Source organism: Vipera berus (assembly GCF_964194415.1).
Source record: "Vipera berus genome assembly, chromosome: 1".
Classification (NCBI taxonomy): Eukaryota; Metazoa; Chordata; class Lepidosauria; order Squamata; family Viperidae; genus Vipera; species Vipera berus.
This window is the reverse complement of record NC_138202.1, coordinates 95,660,696-95,684,538: the sequence shown is the minus strand read 5'-3', so window position 1 is coordinate 95,684,538 and position 23,843 is coordinate 95,660,696. Positions and strand designations below refer to the sequence as shown.

The 23,843-nt window shown below is 33.2% G+C and overlaps 1 protein-coding gene across 1 annotated transcript in view; it reads left to right on the top strand.

Moving 5' to 3' along the window:
• The window catches only part of CSTF3 (cleavage stimulation factor subunit 3), a 69,457-nt gene that overhangs the window by 22,233 nt on the left and 23,381 nt on the right, over window positions 1-23,843 (top strand). The window contains exons 4-5 of the mRNA XM_081341256.1: window positions 20,176-20,208; window positions 22,972-23,069. Coding sequence (XP_081197382.1) covers window positions 20,176-20,208; window positions 22,972-23,069 — 131 coding nt within the window. The remainder of the gene's footprint in view (window positions 1-20,175; window positions 20,209-22,971; window positions 23,070-23,843) is intronic.

Genomic DNA, 23,843 nt, shown 5'->3' with positions numbered 1-23,843 from the left:
TTCAATTGTATGGATTCTCTGTACAAAGCAATTATTCTTAGATCTTTTAAGTATTCTCTAAAAAAATAATCTTTAAAAATTGCACTTGTCTGTATTTTCCCTATTTGTTAATAAACATTACTTTTTGTCTGTTGTAGTTTTGCATCAGAAATCAGAACTGATTTGGTTTGTAATTGGCCCAGGTTTTTAAATGGCTTATTTGCTTTATCACAGAAGATGCAGGTTTTTTGACTTCTAAAACCTGCATTACAAAAGTAATTTGTCATATGGTTTAGGATTATTTAATGTAATTTATGAGGTAATATTTTCTTCATAAAAATTAAAATTATAGAAGTAGGAATGACTGCATATATTTTTAAAAACTTCAGTTTGTTTTATTTTTTATTTTTTTATTTTTATTACATTTATATCCCGCCCTTCTCCGAAGACTCAGGGCGGCTTACAAGCTTAGCAGTAGCCTTCATTCTATGTATATGCCTGCTTATTAGGGCTTTCACACACACACCCCAAGCGGCATTATTACAAAGTCAGCTTAATTGCCCCCAACAATCTGGGTCCTCATTTTACCTACCTCGGAAGGATGGAAGGCTGAGTCAACCTTGAGCCTGGTGGGACTCGAACCTGCACTAATTGCAGGCAGCTGGTGTTACTTAAGGAGGCATTAGCCCACTGCTCCACCAAGGCTCAGTTTCAGTTTTATATCATGAAAATGTGACCACAATATTTTCCTTTAATATATCAATTTTTTAAATTGGCAATGATTTAACAAACTGTTTCTAAAAATCAGTCATACCACTAAGCCTCTGAATTCCAGAACTGTTAGATTATCACATATTACCCTGACTTATTTTGGGACTGTGTTGGCTCCTCTGTAGCAACGCTTATTTAAATGTCTGCAAAGATAGTCTTAATATTACTTCTAAATATATTTCAGCATTTACCCATTACAAATGGACAGATTAAGGAATCAGAATAAATTTAGCGCTGTTATAAAGTTTTGTAATGCTCAAGCATAGCTCTAGTAATTCTAGAAAATATCCTGTAATAGCATTTAATTATCATACAGATCAATTTTTTAAAAATGAAGTTTTTCAAATTCTGTGATGGAATTGTGTTACTTTTTTAAAAGAATCAGTTTGTACTTTTGATTTCAGTAGTTTTACTTTTAAAAATTGGTAGAGGAGTTGCCAACAGTAATTTTAATATGATAACCAACCGATTTAATTACTGAAATGTAAATCCTTAGGAAAGCTTCAACTGTTTTTGAATATGAAGATATTTTAAAAATTGCCTTTTATATGTATTCATTCACTAGTGCATGAAATTAAGATAAAATAAAGCGATCAAGTGCTTTCTAAAAATTGGCTTCCTTTATCAATGCTTAAATTACAGAGTAATGTCAGAAGATTTCTTTTCTCCCTTTCTCTCTATGTATTTTATTACAAAGAAAAGATTAATTTTTGTGAAATCGTCATGCTCTAGATTTTACCTGTTCAGATAAAATCTGGTCTTATTGTAGAATAAAGTATGAATGAATAAATAATAAGGGCTAAAGAAAAAAAATGATTGTAGAATAATAATAACATTGGTGTATTTTGGAAATCAACGGTGGAAGAACATTTATATTGAATTAAATGTAAAGTGATGAGTTGGATACTTGAAGTTTTAATGGTGCAAATTGAAAAGGCATGTTGAGTCATAGTCAAAAATACAAAATGGCCAAGGCATAGAAAAATTTCCTTCATAATAGTTTATTTGTTAACATGTTTAGCTTCTGCATAGCAAAAAATAACTGCCCTTATTTAAGCAATGCAGATAGCCTCCACTTAAGACTTAATTTTGTCCCTTGCTTTCAATATATTGTAATCCTCAGTATATATTGCAGTTTTCTGACAATAAACCTAATTACCTATAACTATATGATATGCTGAAAGGCTCAACAGGAGCTGCATAAATTTCATATCTAGTTACCCATCAATGGAAACAAAATGCTGATCAAAATCATTCTGATTTGGCAAGAAAGTTATTGCACTTTACGTTCAGTATTTAGACCCAACCATTAATAATACATTTTGTTTGTGCAAACTTCAGTTTTTATGGTCAGGCAACCTTTTTTGCTTACTTTCCTGTGCTGCTTTTGGCAATATACTTATTTTATCCCCAAAATTTCATCTCTGGGCAATTTGCTTTAGTGTTACAGAAATTATGCATGCTCAAGTATGCCTTATTTAATTGTATTTATTATACATAGTGTTATGAATGTGATTGATTTTTTTCCCCTCAAAGAATAAAGAGACATTAAAAAGAGTACTTATTTTTTATCTACTGTATTAAATTATTTTATGCTAATTTAATCATCTCAGCATGCAATAGGTCTTGGTAATATAAAATACTACACTTTCACAAGTATCTTCCATTCGTTAATGCATATTCCACCATCTGTTAGCTAAGCTTTTTTTTGAAAACCCACACAATTCATATTCTAGTATTCCAAAGGTAGTAATTGAAGGAAGGGCCACAGCTCTCCTATTTTTGATACTGGGACATACATACATACATACATACATACATACATACATACATACATAAAACATTTATGGCTTCAAAAAAACAACAAAAATTTATGCAGGGCCATAAAGATAGTCCTTGACTTATGACCACAATTGACCCAAAGTTTCTGTTGCTAAGTGAGACACTTGTTAAGTCAGTTTTGCCCCATTTAACTTTCTTGCCACAGTTAAGTGAATCACTGCAGTTAGGTTAGTAACGTGATGACTGCCTTCCTATTGATTTTGCTTGTCAGAAGGTTGCAAATGTTGATCACATGACACCGGGACACTGCAACCGTTATAAAATATGAACCAGTTGTCAAGTGTCTGAATTTTTATCACATGGCCAGGGAGATGCTGCAATGGTCGTGTGAAAAACAAGTCAGTTTTTCAGTACCATTGTAACTTCAAGCAGTCACTAAGCAAATGGTTGTAAATTGAGGATTATCTGTAGTACACTACACTTATGCAATATATTTTCACTGAAGGTGGAAAGCTTTTGCAAATGAGACATTTATTTATTTTTTATTTATTTTTTATTTTTATTACATTTATATCCCGCCCTTCTCCGAAGACTCAGGGCGGCTTACAAGCTTAGCAGTAGCCTTCATTCTATGTATATGCCTGCTTGTTAGGGCTTTCACACACACCCCAAGCGGCATTATTACAAAGTCAGCTTAATTGCCCCCAACAATCTGGGTCCTCATTTTACCTACCTCGGAAGGATGGAAGGCTGAGTCAACCTTGAGCCTGGTGGGATGCGAACCTGCACTAATTGCAGGCAGCTGGTGTTACTTAAGGAGGCATCAGCCCACTGCTCCACCAAGGCTCTAGTCCAATGGAGTAAAATCTGCCTAGTTAAGGAATAAGGTCATTGGTATTCTCACATGTACATCTAAAAGTTCTTGGAATATCAAAACATTTCACTTGAAGGCTATGTATTTATTATGTTGTGTACCTCAGGTAGTTTTCTAGGGAAGAACAATATATTGGACAATATTTTCCTGATATTTGGGTTTTTCATACATCTGCAACTGAATGTATTATTCAAGACAAATGACCAACACCTTCAGCCTGAATTTTTCCATTTAGTACTTTTAATACAAATTGTTCTCAGTCTAGCCTCCATTCTTACACTTAAATGCCATTTTACATTTCTGATCATATGGTCCTCTCCAGAAAGGAACAGATGAAATTTCACATCTATCTTTACAACACAGTAAATTTACTTGACAGGTTGATTGCTTCAGTGTAGCATTGAAATGTTATAACGTACTAGTCCTTTATGATGTATGATTCAAATATGGCTATAATGAGGAATACTTTCTTGAAATGTGTGAGTAGAATCTTGCAAATTCTTTAAAAATTATGCCTAAACATTTGCTATTCATATTCGTTTGCCTACTCAAGTTTTTATTTTATATAGTTTTTCCTAGTGATGTGCAACTGAGGTTTTCAAGAGAAGTCAAAACAATATATTGGTTTTCTGCATATATTTTGTTTCTTAGACTTAACTTGAAGCAGAATGTTAGAATGAAGAGAGACCAAAACAACTTCCATTATATACTACACACGCAAGCCCAAATAAAAGTATTTCTAACTAGAATTGAGGGTGATAATTACTGGAAAACAAAATGTTTCTTAGTTCGTTTCTGCAACATTCCTATAGAATCCAGTGGAACGGGGTTGAATCTAAGAGCGTGATTTTCCTTGATGCTACTTTCCCCTCATGTTCTTTGAAAGTTGTGACTATTTTTTACCCAACATTCTTTTACATGCTCTTTCTCAATTTTAAACTTACACCATCTGTCCAAGTGTTTGCCTTTTATATCCTTAACTTTGTCTCTGATCTCAACTACAACTAATATCCTATGTGTCAGGAATTTATCTTGTTCTTATCTAGGTGGTTAAACTTATTTCAACTTGCATGCATGTAGACTTGTATAACTAGGAAGGCCCAATTATGTAAACTATTCACTTAGATTTAGCAAGGCCATTTTGTTTAAAGCTGGTGGGTACTGGATTATCCAAATTACTTTATATGGGGTATTAAATATAGCATCAACTATACCATTTTGCCTACAGGTTTTTTCCCCCAAACTAAGTTTCCAGGTTTAAAATACTGTTGCAGTTCGGAACAGAAACATAATGTATGCATTGCTATTTCAAATCAGTTAGGCCAAGTTTGTTGTTCCATTTTATCTCCATCTCTTCATTATTTATTGTCAGATGTTTCTTAATATACCAATCCCCAGCTTATAATCAACATTGTGAAACTATTCTGTTTAGGGGGCAGGGGTGAACATTCTACTTGCTTCATCCTTTCAAAATGCAACAGATCAGATCATTCTCTTTACTATGTGTTAACATTCTGTTCTTAGAGTTGGATAATAGCAGTGTCAGTGGGCTTGAAAGCAGCAGCTTTCTCACTTCCTGAGGCTCACAGGAGACCATTCTATTAATGTCCCTGGAAGGAGCTTGGATGAATTAAAATAGCCATTTTGCTATGATAGTTTGTTATTTTGGCAAATATTAATATAAAATATCTTTGAATGTTAAATTAGGTAAATATGCTATACATTTATAACATACATTTTCCAATAAATGAAAATAAAAAGCATTTTTGTTAAAAGACTATAATTAAAATAAGAGTTTCTCAAGATTTGAAAGCACGTACTTTATATCTTAAGTATTCAAACCATGTAATGCTCTTTTAATATTAAATAGTTAAATGTGATAGGATTTGCTGTATGATAGAAAATCTATTAATGAAATCCGGAATAAATTCAAGGCTTTGGAGGAACCATATCATTCAATGCCAGCGATTCTTCCAAGTATGAGAAAAAGGTGATTAGTTATTTAAATACCTTTAATACTCTATATCAGCGGCTCCCAACCTTTTCTATACCCCGCACCCCTAGAACACTTCTGATAAATTCTCACATCCCTTACAAAAGTTCAAAATAACTAACTATGCATATACCCTATAATTTTAAAACTTCTAAACCAAACTTTTGCATCCTTTGGAATATCGTCTCGCACCCCCAGTTGGGAACCCCTGATCTATATGTTAGTAAGTTGCTCGTTAGTTATTTTCAATTTGATTTTCAGTGTTAATATAGGAGTATCTTATTTGTATTAAGTCTAATTTATATGGAAATAAATGCAGACTAGGTATTAAATACAGTTTTTCCAGTAGTACTTTTATGGTGTTTAAAAATTAACTATAATTGTATTTTTGAAGCAGATAATATAATTGACCTTTTCTTGGTTAAATTAATTATTTCATAAAGACAGAAACCAAATAGAATTGGATTTTTGTTTTGACTTCTGAAACCTGTGTTAGTTATATATGGAATAATGTGGCAAAGTTTTAACCATCCCATATTATTTCTACATTGTAGATATAACAGTATATCTTATTAAGGCATTTAATTACGAAATAGAAACATGAATAAAGATGACATACATGAAATCATATAGACTTAAAACATCAAGTCCCAACAAGTAAAGAATATTTATACACCATGTCTGTTTATATTGCACTAATAAATAAGATTACTTTTTTCAGTATAGATATGATGATGTATAGCAAGATTTCATCTCATGAGCTTGTAATGTTTTATATATTTTCTGAAAATCAAATGGACTGGTTCAGATTACCCTCAAAGTATTATAAGCATGCACATCCATGATGTGATGTTAGTGTTATTTTACTACCTCTGCTTTGAAATAATAGTTTTTGTACAAATCCTAGCCTTAGGATATTTATTCATATTTATGTAAATGTCTTGAAAGTTTGTCTATATGATTAGAGCTGGTAATAGTACTGAATTTGGGGGTGCTGGAAAGAGTATGAAATGTTCCCCCAGGTTCTTATATAAGGGAAGAAGATACTATGTACTGTAACCCCTTTATCTCATCTCCATGTATAGTAACCAACACACCACATTTAAAAAGGTAAATAATGCCATGCTGATAAGGAAGAATTAGAATCTAGGGGTAATGCAGATCCATACACAAGTGAGCTAAAGCCAACCTACACACTTGACTTTTTTTCCAGAAATGGTCTTTTGAGGTTTCAGACAATTTCCTTGCCATCGGATTTCAGCGATTGTTATTTGGCTATTTCAAATACCAGTATAAAATTATTCTGTTCAAAGATTGTTAGTTTTACTTTCATTTCTGTTTCTAATAAAATTATCTTGTATCCAATGGCATGTGTGAAAGTGATAATATTTCAATCTCATATTCTGCAATGCACAATATTTGAGTTTCACATGAATATGTAGAAAGATAGTATATATTGTAAATGTAACAATTTTGTGCATTTTTGATGAAAGTTCAATCTTAATTTTCTTCAGTTATTTTAATATTCAGAATTAGTTTTGTGAAAATCTGTGGAACATAAATTCTTTCATTCTCTGTGAGTTTTATCTTTGAATTAGTATTTTAATCAGTCCAAATATCATTTGGTTCATTTCCTATATTAAATTGCAGCTTATCTTTTTGTCTATTAAACATTTCCAAATGTATTTTTTTTAGCCAATACATTCGGTATAACTACTGTAGCAATGAGGCTTTTCCATACTTTTGGGAAATAGGTACATTACTGTATCTTCAACTTCTGGTTACAGCATATGTTGTAAGTATTACTGTTTTCTGAAAAGCAAGTCTCCATTTCAAATTAAGGACTGTTTTTAAAATCACAGTTGAAAATTATCTGCCATGCATCACACAAGCTGCTGTTCAAGAAGCACAAGTTTTTATTTTACTTCATTACATTTCTGCAGTTCCATGCAGAATATATTGCTTTCCTGAGCAAATAATACTTGTGAAGTATTGCAGAGGATGATTGTGAGAGAAAAAATGTTTTTAAAAATGAGCTTCTACTCTAATCATGTAAGAGAAAAAAAGATTTTTCATATGTAAATTGAATATGAATTACATTCACTATTCTGTGAAAATAATACATCCATGATGGTTAAAGGAAACAAACTATTCCTCAATATAGCACATAAATGTACTTAGGTTGAAATTAATTTTGAAAAGTGATACAAATTATTTTAAGAAGAGGAATACTCTGGTAAATTTACAGTATCCTCGGTTTAGAATAAGACTAAGATTAGATTTAATTATTTTATACTGTGACAGTTTAGGAGTAAAGAAAATGGACCCTTCAAATGTTGCTGAATTACAGTCTATCTAGACCAGGGGTGTCAAACTGCTGGTCCGTGGGCAGGATGCCTCACACCAAAACTAGGACCACTCCATTGCCGACAATGGGGAAAAAGTTGCAATACGTCACGACACGTCACCTTACGTCGCGAGTTTGACACCTGTGGGCTAGAGGACCATATCTATGGATTAAGAGTCACACTAATTTAATATACTCTTGGCTATTTTCATGTCAAAATAACATAAGCAAGTAGTGGGAATTACTTTATATATGAAAACAGTTCTCTGACCCTTATATAGCCTAAACCACTTAAAACATTAAATGAAATGTGAGTGGTTTTTTACTGGGTATGTAATTGTTTAGGGAAATAAAGTCCCATAAAAAACAGGGAGGTGGAAGCACTTTTAAAAATAGTGCTATAGATTGCGCATGTTATTTTCGTGCAACATTCCCTGATTTTGAATCAGTACTTAATGAACTATACTGAAATATATTATGTCTTTTATGCCTTTTAGTATATTTGTATTGTTAGTATTAAAATGTAAACAATATAAGTGCAAGGCTTCCCTGCACTGTTCATACTCTCTTATTTAACAAGTCTAGCTTTGCAATCAGTTCTATTTTATCCATTTATAATATTCAAAGTAGATTTCTCCGTGCTACTATGCATATATGCAATCATAATTGTAAAATGCATTTTAAAATAGAAATATAACTGCTATGAAAAAAATCCATTAATGTATTTCAGTTTAATATGAGAAATACTTTTACTGTAAGTCAGACTTAGCCTGATACGTAGTATAAATAACATGCTGTTCTATAAAGATTTTAAATAAAGTATTTAATTTGAATGTGAGACATCCTCTTGGACATTGATTTTAATAGCCAAAGCCTTAAAATTCATAAATCGGTGGTAGTTTAAAATCCCAAAAACATGGTTCATCATCAAGCATAAGTGCACACTAAGACATTAAACAAAGTGCTGTTAAAATATTTCATTTATACACATAAATTCCATAAAACTATATCTTGTATTCAAGAGTAAATAGTAGGTCACGCAAAACAGATAACTGATGCACAGAATCACAATAAACATTTTGTCTATTTTACCTCAGTTTATTATCTCTTTCTCTCCTTTGCTGCCTCTTCTGTAATTCAGTCTAGGTTAATTTCTTTTTTTCATACTATTTTTATACATCTTCATTTAAGCTATTGCTAGAGATGTGGGCAGTTGATTTTCTTATTACTATACATGAGTTCACTTGATTCATATACATTGAGCTCCTTGCATTCCATAAACTGCAACATACTTCCATGTTGCAAATAATGATTTGATTTTAAAATGTTGATAGTAAACATAATACTCTTTTCCATCTTTTAGTGTTTCTCAAAATTTGTTTGGAGCAGTATTTGTGCTTTGGTGGCCCTCTAATTTAGATGTGGAAAATGCTAAAGTATTTACAAAAAATTGTGAAATGAGAGTTGATTCTTCACATTTCAGCCATTTGACAAATAGGGATAGTTCTTCCCATTTCAGATTTGATAGCAATTTAGCATGCAAAGGCATGACTTGCATTGTGTTATAAGTGTTGATGAATGATAGTAGAACTATTTGTATATTACATTGATTTCAGGTACAGTATTTTCACTAACCTTTTTCATCTGCTATACACATTTGGCATTACTTGTGCAATTTAATAAGGGAATTCTCTGTTTTCCATCCATATCCATTGTGAATATTTCTTTAGGCCTTTGTTTAGGCCAAGATTACATTGTTCTGATTATAGTTCCTTTAAATTCTTTTTAAATAATCAGCTACTATCAATTATTTATTTTTATTTTTATTTAGATTTATATACCGCCCTTTCCCGAAGGACTCAGGGCGGTTTACAGGGCATTTAAAAAACAGTCAATACAAACGTTAAAACAAATTAAAAGAGATTAAATAGAACCCTGAGAAAATTAAAACCCAGTTAAAATTAAAATTAAAAATATTCTCAGCCTGGGCCAGAGAGCTCGAAGAGCCAGGTCTTGATAATGTTGATAATTCTTTTTTCTTTTGCTACACTAACTCTTTATAGAAGATTATGTGCCTTTTCTGCATTTATAGAAGAGGAATTGGCAGGTTGTTCTCAGTAGAATTCAGCAGTAGAGCTAATTAACTAGGGAGGTGGTAAGCTTCCCTTCAGAGGGGACATTCTGTCGGTATGAAAACAAAAACATTAGCTTTAGATTTTTGCACTAAACAGTTGGTCTTGGCCTAAATAACCCCTTCCTACTCTGTATTGTAGATAAAAAATTAATTATTGGAAACATTTACTGTTCTATCCCATTTCTTCTGTTCATTAGTCATAATTCTTGGGTAAAAAACTTATAGAATACAAGTTGGGCACCATAACTTTTTAGAATAATTTTTCATATCTGTTGTATGAGAAAGACAGGTAAGAAGTTCATATAACAGTAGAGATAATATGTAATATTTAATTCCCTTTCACAGGGTCATTGGAAGGAGAAAAACCACCTTCTCCATTTCAGATTATTTTCTACTGCTAATTTCAAAGAGAGCCTACAGAGCTGAACAGGTTCACCAAGAGTCACGAGAGAGCATTTTCTCATTTCTCCTAACAAATGTGCTGCAGACTATTGAGTTGCCATTGCCATACATCACCAATGGATAGCAACATTAGGCAGGTGATCACTAATTCCACACATTGAAAAAATTTAGATTGTAGAATAGTAGAAATTGGAAAATGCATAGTGATAGTTATGTTGTAAAAGGAAGGCTCTAAAATATGACTTAACGGAACCTTGTAGTGGCAGGACACAGTGTTTATATCTGAACCTAATACCTTCCGTACATGCTACACAACACTCAAGAAGCTTCAGTTTTTTTCATTCTTCCTAATTAAGTCCAGTTAACCTTTACAGCAGGGGTGTCAAACTGGCAGCCCGCAGGAAGGATGTGTCACGTGCAGGCCATGCCCACCTTAGCTCTGCAAAGGCAACATCGCAACATGTCACAATACGTCACGTGACGCGATCGAGTTTGACACCCTGCTTTAGAGTATTGTTCAAGGTAGACACCATAATTGAGATACATGAACAGAGCACATCAAGAATACTTTATATTTCTTTAGCAAGTCTGAACAGAGATGGAACAATCATTTTCTATTAGTGGCTTGGAATAAATATTGACGAAATGTGCAGAATACCTCCTACTGCGGGAATTGGTCATTGACTATAGAAATGAACAAGTGCTGAGCAACTTTTCTTTCAGAGTCTAGTAACTACTACAAATTTCAAACAGGATGTTTTTGAACACAAAAGTCTTTAAAATGCACCTCTGAATTTCGTTTATAGCCAATGTTAGAATGTTTGAAAATAATATAATTAACTTTTCATGTACAATGTTCTGATGTCAAGGATACTGATCATCACTTTTGGATAGTTTCAGGGATAAATTTCCTATATCAACAATTTATCCTTATTGCTGAAGATGGTCATTTCCTTCATGTTAACATTTCTGTCTTTCAAAATATAATTGTTACTTAGGTCTTTAATTGCTTGAATTAATTAAATTCTACCTTTGGATTTACACACTGTAGCTATAGATCAATCATCTGTACAATATACAGTAATAATTCACAGATAGTTTGTAAAATGCAATCATTGTATTATGTTAGAATTTATAGCAAGTGGATGATTATATTTGCAAATGTATCTTGGAAAAAAGGTGATGTTCAACACTGCAAAATAAAGAAGAGACAAAGAATATTAAAATGACCTGCCTTAATAAAATCCATCAAAAATGAAGAACGCTAGGATAACTTAATTATTGTTACAGCTACCTTCTCTCTGTCCCTTCTTTCCAAAATCTCAAACTGCAGCAATGAGTATATTTTGTAACTATTCTGCTATAAAATCAATAACCAAAGAGAAAAGCTCATAAAAATGCAGAAAGAAAACCTAACAATACTTGTATTAAAACAGAAGGAGTAATGTATACTGTGTTTACAGCAATCCAGAGTACTATGGTATAGTTGAGAGAATAGGGAATTATGTTCTAAATAGATAAAAATAATAATTAAAAATAACTTGTGCAGGAGAGCATAGTCGAGCATGTGAGTAATTAGGTCTAAATAATACAATTCTAACTGGGCTCTACTATAATATGGACCATTTTAGTAATATGAAGAAAGTAATACGATGTGGAAGCTTTGAACATCCAGTTGCCTTGCTTAACGCTAGTTCAACTTGCCTCATGCTACTTATAGTAATAATATATAGTCACCTAGATTACTAGCTGTATTTTTCATATATTTTTCTAGTCTTTCAAAATCATCCCAAATATACAACATACGGTAGCTACAAATCCCATATTTTTACTCACCATATTGAAAATCCAGCTTTTAGTTCTGTTGTAGGAATGGAGGAAAATATATTTCGTGTATTTATGATTATAACTGCTTAGCATCTTTCTGGTTTCTAGAAATCAACTTTATATCAGGATAAAAATAATTACAGGACAGTAGTCTTACTACCAATCCAGATTACGTAGGCTATAATAAAACATTGTCTTAAATTTGCTCAACTAGAAATCTGGTTAGAATTAGAGTCTTCTATAATATGCTACAGATTATGTCATAAAGTAGATAATGATATTTTGTTCTTGCTAATAGGTTATAAACCTATTAGAGGAGAGTTACATTGTGCTATAACTCACTAAAATCAGGGTCTTCAAACTTGGCAACTTTAAGACTTGTGGACTTCAACTTTGGCTTTGGCTGGCTGAGGAATTCTGGGAGTTGAAGTCCACAAGTCTTAAAGTTGCCAAGTTTGAAGACCCCTAACTAAAACTGAAGAACTGTAAATTATAGGAACTAGTCCTGAGTAAGGAACAAAACTTGTTAGCAAATTTGTTAGTAATTCAATCTGAGTACTCGGGAACAGCACCTGGTTCTCAGGTTCCCATTTATAATGAGTGCTTAAATTCTCCTAGGTTGTAAGAACTGTTCTCGATAAAGCAGCATTTCAGTTCAATTAGTTTAGACATAGTTGTTTTCAGATATAAGCAGCGTGCTCTTTCCAAACATAAGCAACTTCAGAAGAGCCAAGTTTTGTCTGGTATGCAGTTTGTTCCAAAATCAAATCCTGAAGAGGTTATAGACCTCATAGGGAGTGTGCCACTGGAATAACAAATAGTTGCCACTTACTTGATTCTTCTTAAAGGTCAGAAATACATGGAAATCCGTCAAAACCTATTGTCTTGTAATCAACATCTATGTTAGGTCAATTGGTAGGTGATTAGATATTATGATAAGATGGGGAAATAGGATGTAGTCAAGAATCTATATGCAGAATATGATAGATAAATGTTACAGTTATCTACATAATAATTGTATCCTTGTCAATGAAAGGATTAATCTTCCATAATTGACTTCCATAAGGGTTTCAGGGCTTCATTTTGTACTGTTAAGCATAAGAACAACCATTTTATTTGTGATAAAAGAATAAAGATGCCAACCATTAGATTAGTGTTGCTGTGAGAGCACTCTCATTCTCAGGTCTTTGTCATATATTAAAATAGATGTTTTTTAACTGCAAAGGGCTTCAGATTTATAGCTATTACAAGAGGTTATAATAATTTTGTAGAATTGTCATAGTTTTATTAGTCTATTCATCTCTCCAAACAGCTAAGTTAATTGTACAGATGCAGTAACAATTAGCATTTAGTAACCATGCTTATAGTAAGATCTTTAAAGCATGTAGAACTTTGTAATCTTCAATATGATTTAAGAATAACCTGTTCTTAGTTATAATTCAGCTTACTTTATGGCTATAATTAGTTAATGGTGTGGATGAAGCAGCAACTGTGATAATTGGCTTAAGACAATCTATTTCATTAGCCCAGCAGCCTGTTAGCTGAAGTTATTCATACATCTCCAGTTTCTTTGTAATCTTATTTAACTGCACGAGTGTCCAGAGACTGAATCCTAATAACATACCAACCTGTTAATTAAATTTGTTAAACATTATTTCAGGTGTAAGGTTTTTAACTCTGGTAGTAGCAGGTGGGTTTCAAATAGCAAACTAGAACAGATGTGAAGAATGGAAAAGCAGTGAGACATGGGATACAGTGGGTAAAAGAATGATGGGGAAACTCTGTGTTGGACCAATTAGCTAATCATTAATAATCTTTCCAAACTGATCACAGTTTTCCAGCTAGGCAGGGAGGAGGACTCAAATAGAGAGTTAGTCTTGAATTGTTGCACAGCCAAAAGAAATCCAGAACTGACACACACACCCCTCCCAAGACTCCATGGAATCTTACCTGTTCTAAAGGGAAGGCAAGCAGCCTGGGGAAATTCCTGTACTTTAGGTGTTGCAATAAAGTAGTTAACTTTTTAATGTGTTGGTCTATTACCTGGACCTTGGACCTGGTTGCAAGTAACAGCCGCAACAAATCAGTAGTAACTTTGTAGTAAAGAATTTTGTATGTTTCACTCTAGCAGGTTATCCTTGACTTAGGACCACAGCTGAGATGGAAAAATCCATCATTAGCCAGTGTGGTCATTAAGTGAGGCATTATTTGGCTGCACCTGATTTTACAACTTTTTTGTTGCTGTCATTAAGCATATCACCTGTGGTTGTGAGTTAAGTCATGATGGGATCATAATGCTACTGGCTTCCCCCTTGACTTTGCTTGTCAGAGATTGGATGGAAAAGTTGCAAGTGGCAAGCACATAACATTACAGGACACTAACTGTTGTGAACCCGTTGCCAAGTAACTGGATTATAATTACATAACCTTGGGTACAAATGCAAGGATTGGTCAAGTCAAGTATTTTCAGTGGTGTCATAATTTCAAATAGACACAAAATGGCCGTTAAGCAGAGACTGCCTGTAGTCACTCTACAGTATGCAAAATGTACCAAATCCTGAACTTCTATAATTATATAATTCATAGTATATAGTTCTGGAAACTCAATATTTCTAATTTGATGTAATAGTTAAGGTACTGGCCTAGAAACCTGGAGACTACCCCTGTCATAGGCATGAAAAACTTATCTGGGTGACTTTGGGCCAGTCATACACGTCACAGGGTTGTGGGAAAATAGGAGAAAGGAGTATTATGCTTTATTTATAAAAATACATATAAAAATAATAAAGGGGAGATAAAACTAATAAAAGTTATTTTCCAATTACTCTGAGTAAATTCAATTTTGATCCAGATTTTCTGCATTAAGCATCTGATAAATATATTCGCACATATCCTAGAATAAGTCAGATATCATTCCAATAATATTAAGGTTGCAAACATAGTTTTTCAGTTTTAATTCATGATAAATTCCACAGCTTTTAAAATTTGTTTTTAATATTTCCACAGGAAGAATGTAGAAACACTCATATTGCACTGCAGTAAAAATGAGTAGTGCCAAATGTACTGTGTTCTAATATCTTAAACCCTACTTGAATACCAATTTATACAAATGCCTATTACTTTTTCTTAACTCAGTTATTTTGTAACAATTTAAGGTATTGTTAACATGCTAACCAGGAATCTCCCCCCCAAAATGAAGCAGCTGAGTGATTGTTGAGAGACAGGCTGAGGCTATGTTTTCTCATTGTTTGCATCATGACAACAGTACAGTTATTTGGAATGAAAAAGTTTCCCACTGATACACCAAATGTGGGTAATAATAATAATAAGTCTTTATTGATTAGCCCTAATGTTCCAACAAAGGCAAATAAAAATAGGTCTAACGGTTTATAACTTTTGAGTGTAATTGGGGGGAAAAAAGTTCAGTACATGTAGTCCTTGCTTGACTGGTTATAACAGCCACGGAACATGTACTTTACATGCTGTAAAACACCCCCAGCTGTTGTATATGGTTGTTTCTCCCCTTCCCCCCCAATGGTCCTATGACTTTATGTTGGGAAGCTCAGTTTAATTATTTGTTGCAGCATTCCGCAGACATAAACTCATGATTCTTGATGGTTTTTTTGCAGGCAGGAAGATTGCAAAGTTTATTTCCCCATTTTTTTTAAAAAAAAATTATTTATTTATTTATTTGCTGTTTTCAGATGAACTCTTTGAGTAGAAAACTACATGCTGTCCTGGCACATAGTAGGAAAAACAACAGAATATCCAGTGTTCAGACTTAAGCCCAATTTAGCAAATGATAGAAAGCAAATAGTACTTGGCTAGTAGCATATAGAAATGATAATGGGATGCTAATAACTGGGAATGAACCTGCAGTTACTATTCTTACTTAGCTATTGTCTGGATACATAATATTAAGGAACAGGCTTAATTACAAATGTACATCTTACTACTCTTCTACTTTAGTAAATATTAATAGTTTTAATTTGAGTCACTTGTTAACAAAAATAAACATTGTTTTTCAGGATTAAAATAAAATAGATGATAAAGCAGATTCTTGTAATCAAAAGAACTATTTTTACTATTAATTTAGCAAAGCTTATAATTTCAACATTAAAAATTGATATAAACTGAAAAAAGGAATAGAAAGAGTAAAAGGTGCAAAAAAAAGAAAGGAAAAATGGAAAGGAAAATAGAAAAGAAAAATATAAAGAAAAAAATGATTTCCCATGTTCATCACAATAAAAATAGGCAATTTTAGTAACTTATTACCTTCTCTTAAAATACAACAAATACATCCCCATAGCCTGTCTTTTATCTGTGTTTTATCTATAAACAAAACCATAAAGCATCGTCATTTCAATTTTATTTTTCACAAGAGTCCACTGAGTGTTACCAGAGATAATAACATATTTATTTTAACTTTGATGAAATAAAACCAATATTATATTCCTTCCTTTTTCTTCTAAGAATCTTGATCTTTAGTTCCTTCTAGTAATGTCCTAGAATTTGATTTTTTTTTTCATTTCTTTCTTTGTCCCTTGTCACAAAATTCTCCAAAGTTTCACAAAACTTTTTTTGTAAATCCAATATAGGAAAATTATCCAGGTCACCCTCTTGGCTTGTTATTTGTATATCCCTTTCAATAAATAAGACATCAGTCGGTTTGATATGTCCAATGGAACATCTTTTTCCACATCGTTCTAGTAGAAATACATTTTCAACCCACTTTCTTGTTCCTTATGCTTATTCCTCTTCTATAACATCTTTTAGACACTATAAGGGCACACCATTTTAGAATTAATTTCTGCATCCATTGTTCAAAGATATCCTTCAATATGTTCAATGTTAAAATATTTTGCTTCATTCTGTAATTGTAAATCAAGTTTAAGTGTTCTTTTAATTGTAATCTCTAGTTCCCTCTAATGTCCAGTTTTTAAAATTTTATCTTACTATGTTTCGAATCAAGCCATTTTCCCATGGGAAGAATTCTTTTTAGTCAATTCAAAAATCTTATTTGAAATATGGTTAAATGGTTTAGTCTGTTTATAACATTCTAAAATCAAAGTTTTAATTATCCTTTACTGTTTATTTTGAAAAAATCTTGAACTTTCATTTTTAAAACTTAAGTATTCAAGGAAACACACCCAATGCGTCAAAGGTTCAAAAATTAGGAAGCTTTTAATCTTAATTTCCCATTTTACTACTCCAGAAACTATAGTTATAGTTTTTTTAAAAAACAAAATTATAATTTAAGATCCTCCTTTTATTGTACTAAGGGAGTAATGAATTTTGACTGACTGAACTGAATAGATTTTGGGGGGGGAGGAGTAAGAATTTTTCAATTGCTAATTCACAGGCATAATACGTCTTTGTTTGAAATCATAGGAAAATGAAAATAGAAAACAATCCATACTCCAAAAGAATGCCAACAAGCCTTATTTTCAATTTCTGAATACATTCACTGACATTCTAGATCAGGGGTCCCTAACCCCCAGGCTGCAGCCCACTACCAAGCTGTGACCTATTCAAAACTGGACTTTGTGAGTGGTGGGCTGGCGTGCACACTGGCAGCTCAATTAGCACAAGCAGGGTAGCAAAGAGATACAGAAAACCCAAGCTCTTTGGTGCCAACTAGTGGTAATTCAGCTTCTTTACCCTAGATACCACTGAGACAGTATTGGTTTCAATTTATATACCAAGCCATTATTTTGAATTTAAAAAGAACTGTGCATATGTTCCTTTTATTGACTTTTAAACTAATAACAATAAGTCAGGTAGTACAAGTACTGGTAATATAAGAAATAAAAATAATACATTTAATTTCATTTGAAATATTGCTAATGTATATAATTTACAGATTTTAGACTACAAACTAAAAAATCAAGAAGGAAAAAAAATGACAGCCAAAATTATGAAAAGAAATTTCTGATATCAAGGCATTATGCTTACACATTGAATTACAAACTACAGAGAATCATAATTGTGGATGTCTGTTTAAGGGTATTGTGCATTCTTCAATTAGTAAAAACTTACAGATTACAAAACAATAGTATGATAAAAAAGGAAATATTATACTACAGAATTTTTCACTTCTCTTGAAAGAATATCGATATACTTTTACACAATTAGCATTCGTGCCAGTCAGTGCAAACAAAATGTCCTATCCATACATCATCTTTTTACATGTAAAAATTCAGACCATTTTTATTTAGGTGCCTAAAGATCTATTGGATTACAGTTCCCATAATCTCCCGAAAACAGTGTGGCTTTCTAACATATCATGAGGGTAACCAATTGAGAAAATGCTTCTCGGGATAATTGTTTAGAACATGGGACTCCAACCTTTTTGGCTTGCCTGGCCTGTATTGTATGAAGAGGAATTGTCCTGAGCTGCATATAAAATATATAATTTTGTTAATCTTCACATAAATCACATAATAATGTCAAACATTTACAACCTTGTGCAGCATTATTAGCTGTCCAGAGCTGCATGCAGCCCGTGGGTTGGACATGCCTGATTTAGAGCATAAATAAGCAGGCAGTGTTTGCAGAGGAATTGCACAGAAATAGTATTTTTATTTCTTTACATTGATGAGTGAAAGAACCTATTCACCCTGGTCCATACTCAGCTTCATAAACGTTTTAAGTTTAAACATGTTTTATGTTTAAATGCCTGCAGATGATGTGAAATATCCTGCTTCTTTAAATGCTATAGCAGGCAATTATTTACCATGCTGTTTAATTGTCATTGAAGAAGATGTGGTTTGCATGCAGAAGGTCCCAGATATTCCAGCACATTCCCTGCAGTACTAAGAAAGCCCTCTGCAATCCTACAGAGTGATTCCAGGCAGTGCTTGGCCAAAAGAATCAGCAGTCTGCCTTGCCTTTCTACACACTGAACCTTTCTTAGTGGCAGCATCATTAAGGTTATTCCATCCCTTCCCAGAGATGCCTTTTCATTTTATTAGCTTCTGCTGTTTCACTTGTCTTTTTTAGACATTTAGTAGTCACTCCTGCAAAGCCCAATATAGTTTAAAGATACTGGAAGTGATGCTACTTTTAAGTTTCTCCCTCATGATTTAGCCTTTAATGATTATAGTGCTGCCTAGAATAAAAAAACACACACCAGTTCATAGGTTTTCACATTTCTTTGCAATGATGCAACCAGCTGAAGTGTTTGCATTAATTTCTTCACCAATTTGTTCATATTAGAATTAATATTGCAGAACTCCAAGTTGTATAATTAATAGGGCATCCTACTAAATTCCACAGTGATTTCCAAAGCCCTGTTACTTTTAGTTTTAATTGAAACACCCCCCCATGGCTTCTGCTTTTAATCTTAATTTTAAAACAAACTTTGATATCAAATAATGTATGGAGGGTTCTCAGCTATATTTTATCAATACATTGAAACAAATTACTCAAATATTTCAATCAAATATTTATTAAGCTTTTTGAATAGTTTTTGGCAGAGACGGTTTCTGATTATTTCATTGGTGTCTTTCCATATCTTGAAACACTGAAGGGATCTCAGTTTCATGGTTTTGTATGATAGTTATCATATTATAATATCAGAAGCTGCTTTGGCATCTGTAGTTTCAGCTACATCTTACTCGACTATTAGAAAGTCACTAAATCCAAAACAACATAAATGGGTTCTCAAACCTATGTTAGAATTTAATTTAATAAAGAATTGTCTGTTCTAGTTATTTGAATATAAACTCTAACTGAAACATGAACTAAAATTGCCTTCCATATTAATATGTTATTAGTTAATTATTGATATTAATAATATTAATGTTATTTATGCTTGATTATCAGGAGAATAACACATTCTTGAGCAAATCTTTATGTGACTGTGAAATATACTGTATATTTTCTCACAATATATCCTCATTTACTGAAAGTAATACAAGCTTTTTCAAAATTCTTCATTAACTTGTCAATTATTTGCAGTTTAATTTAAAAAAAAGCCAAGTCTATTTCAACTAATAAATAGGGTTTTTTATATTTGATGAAAGGCTGACCTAATTATTTGAGGGTTTTGCTTTGTTTTTCAGATAAAAGCAAAAAATTATGACAAAGTAGAGAAGGTAAGCTATGTATACATTAATTTTAAAAAATCAGAATAGTAAATAAATAGATTATGTATTTTATCTAGTGGGAGAATAAGCTGTGTGAGCTAAGATGTCCTAATTTTTTTTGAGGAATCATGAATGAAATGTTCCATATGGCTGTTGGTTATACAAAAAGTATAGAAGTGGGAAATACAGGAAGGTATTTAAGGATTGGGAAGAAGAAATCATGGTTGATGCATAAAAACAATAGACAATAGAAGTTAGAGTGGCCTCTATAATTACTTATATCAATTTATGTATAATAGTAACTTTAGAGAGATAGTATGATGTACTGATTAAGGCCTTGGACTAGAAACCAGGAGGCCTTTAGTTCTGTTTCTATCTTAGCTGGGTGACTTTGGACCAATTATTGTCTCTCAGCCCTAGAAAGAAGGTGTCAATAGTACATTGTTTCCAAAACCTTGCCAGGAGAATTACAGAAACATGTCCAGGTAGTTGCCTGGATCAACACTGGCTCAAAGGCTTAAAAAAAAGTAACTGTTACAGCCATTCTGACAACTGTCATGTGAGAGTACAGTAGGAAGAATCTTCCCCCCCTCTCAAACATCAACCATGTCTTCCTCAGATGCTTGGGACTGCTTCAAAATATGCATGGTTCACCCACTTGGCTTCCTGTATTTCCTGTGCCTGTTGAAAGCAGCTGTCCAAGTTGGAAAAACGGATGTCTTAACAAGATGTTTTGTATATGGTTTCTAGTTAACATGCAAGGAAAACAGGATTGGACTTATTTTAGCATTTTAACACCAGACAATCCCATAAAAATAGGCTACACTGGAATGTTTAAAAAAGAAATCACAAGAAAATTACAATATGCTTACTAGTTTATTATGTTTGTTGCTCATAATGTACCGTATTTTCCGGCGTATAAGACGACTGGGCGTATAAGACGACCCCCCACATTTCCTGTTAAATTATAGGGTTTCGGCTATACTCGCCGTATAAGACTACCCCTCTTCCAATGCACACCAAATAAAAATTAAAAAAACATCAGATTTGATTTTAATATGGTAATTTTAATTCAAATGCTTATGACATGCAGGTACTTGGTAGGAAAACTGTCACTTATAAACATAAGGCTGTTTGTCATCAAACATGTAAACATAAAACAGTGCAAGTGGATTAAACTTTTCCTAATTCACTCTAAAGCTTTCCCTGCGCAGACCAAATGGGAGATCCGCTCCAGGTTTTCTAGCCAGCCCGCCCAGTTCCTGAGTCAAATGTGTCCTTAGAGCTAAGTAGCTGCTCTGGCTGCTGCATTCCCCACCTGCCTTTCATGTTGGGATAGACTGCAGCTGCTTTTCAACTTTAGAAGGAAAGACGCCCAGACCCCAGCCTGTAAAAAATCACAGACTGCAGCTTCTTCTCCAATTGTTCCCGCTTTCCCTGCGCAGACCAAATGGGAGATCCGCTCCAGGTTTTCCAGCCAGCCCTGTCCCTAAAGTTTCAGCACCCAGCGTATAAGACGACCCCTGACTTTTGAGAAGATTTTCATGGGTTAAAAAGTCTTATACGCCAGAAAATATGGTAAAAATTAACATAAATACAACATGCCTTAAAATATTAAAACTGTTACCTATATAAAGTTAAATACCATGGAATGTGCATCAAGCTTTACCTGGCAGAGAAATAAAATCAGATAGGCTCCAATTAGATTGGTCTTATAATGCATTTGATGCCTTTCCACAAATATCAGGCATTTCTGTTTTGCACACACATAGATACCATGTTTCCCCAAAAATAAGACCCAGTCTTACATTTTTTTTTGCCTCCAAAAGAGACACTAGGTATTATTTGAGGGGGGATGTCTTACCTTAGGACCACCACAGCCAGGCCTTCCATACCCCGACACCTGTCATACTGCTCCTTGACTTCTTCAGCGGCCACTTGCTACCACTTGTGGCCGGACACCATACTAATTATCAAATTACCAAAACAGATCAAACAGATGCTACTCGTCTTACATTAGACTTTCTTAAATAGATAGACTCATTTGAAAAAGTTAAAAAAGGAAATGTTTTAAATATAATTGACCAGTTTGACCAGAATATTTAATTAACCCCAGGTTTGGGGTTAACAGCTCATGAGTTTGGGAATAAAATGAACAATGTCATAAAACGTGGTTTCAGTGTCTCTCTCATTACAAAGTTTGGAATTGAATGGGATGCCTTTGTATTTCTCCTCAAAAACTACTGATGGAAGAGCCTTAAATTATGCCACAGTTGATTTGGGGACAGTACTTTGGTTTAGATACCTGGTCTACAAGGCATATGTGGATTATTTAGAAAAATGTCTTTAATAAGCATGCAGCTGTGCTCTAAATTAGCATCAAGTTTCTACCCCTCCTGCAAAGATATCCTTATATTTTACTACAATCATCTGAGTAACAAAGGACATATGTTCTGTGAAATCCCTCTGATGCTTTAAGATATATAAAGTGCAAGTCAAATTTCCATTAAGAAAATCAGAACGTGTAAGGCCTCCAGTACTGGATACTGTCAGTCTTTTCTTTCAAATTGCTACAGTTTACAGCTCTATTATTTTTTAGCACTAGTTAAAAATAATAGAGACAGTATAATTCATCAAGCTTTGCCCAAAAACGTTAAGGGTGACCATTGTATTTTGTTCAAAATTGACAAGAGTTTGTTCAAATTTGAGAAACAAGAATCTACTCTGACCTGCTGATGGACTCCTATTTCTTTTTCCTCTCAATATAAATAGCTGTTTCAGCGATGCCTTATGAAAGTCTTACACATTGACTTGTGGAAGTGCTACCTTTCATATGTACGAGAAACAAAAGGGAAGCTACCCAGTTATAAGTAAGTTGATATGGTTTTTTGGCTACTTCTTCTGGGCCTGCGATTTAAAGGAAGAAATAGATAACTCTGCCAAGATCAGTTCTTCACGTGGTACAAATTGGTGACTTGGTGCTGTAGGATGTTTACTTAAGAGAGTATTGGTGTAACAGTGCTGATCGAAAACTGGTGTTTTCCTCTCCCCCCTCTTTTTCATCTCCTTTCACTTACAAACATTTTTTTCTGATGTAGAAGCAATAATAACCTATCCTGGAACTACACTGTTGTTCAGTGGTGTCTCTAGTATAAGGATATTAAAGTTAATTTTCTTGATTCAGTGGTTTAAACTGTAATAAATAGTTGTGCGTCATTATAGTTAGTCTGTGAGCATCTAGCTCACTCCAAACTACTGAATTTTTTTCAAGCTTCTTGCTCTTTGGAGAATCAAATGTACAGATGGCCATCAGTTTAAAGCAGTTTGAAGTTAACCTGAAAGTTGTTTGAAGTGTAATCATTCTCACTGTTACTTTTAAAATCTTAATTCACTTTACTTTGCAGTACAGGTAGTCTTTTAGCGACTGCCTTGTATACCGTGTTTCCCCAAATATAAGCCCTAACCGGAAAATAAGACCTAATGCATCTTTTAGAGCAAAAATTAATATAAGACCCGGTTTTATTTTCAAGAAAACATGGTAGTACTTTTCATTGTTAAATTGATGATAAAAAATAGCTTTGTAATCAGTTCTTGCTTTTATGACCACCCTAGGTCTGTAAAGCAAAGGAAAGCTGAAATAAGAG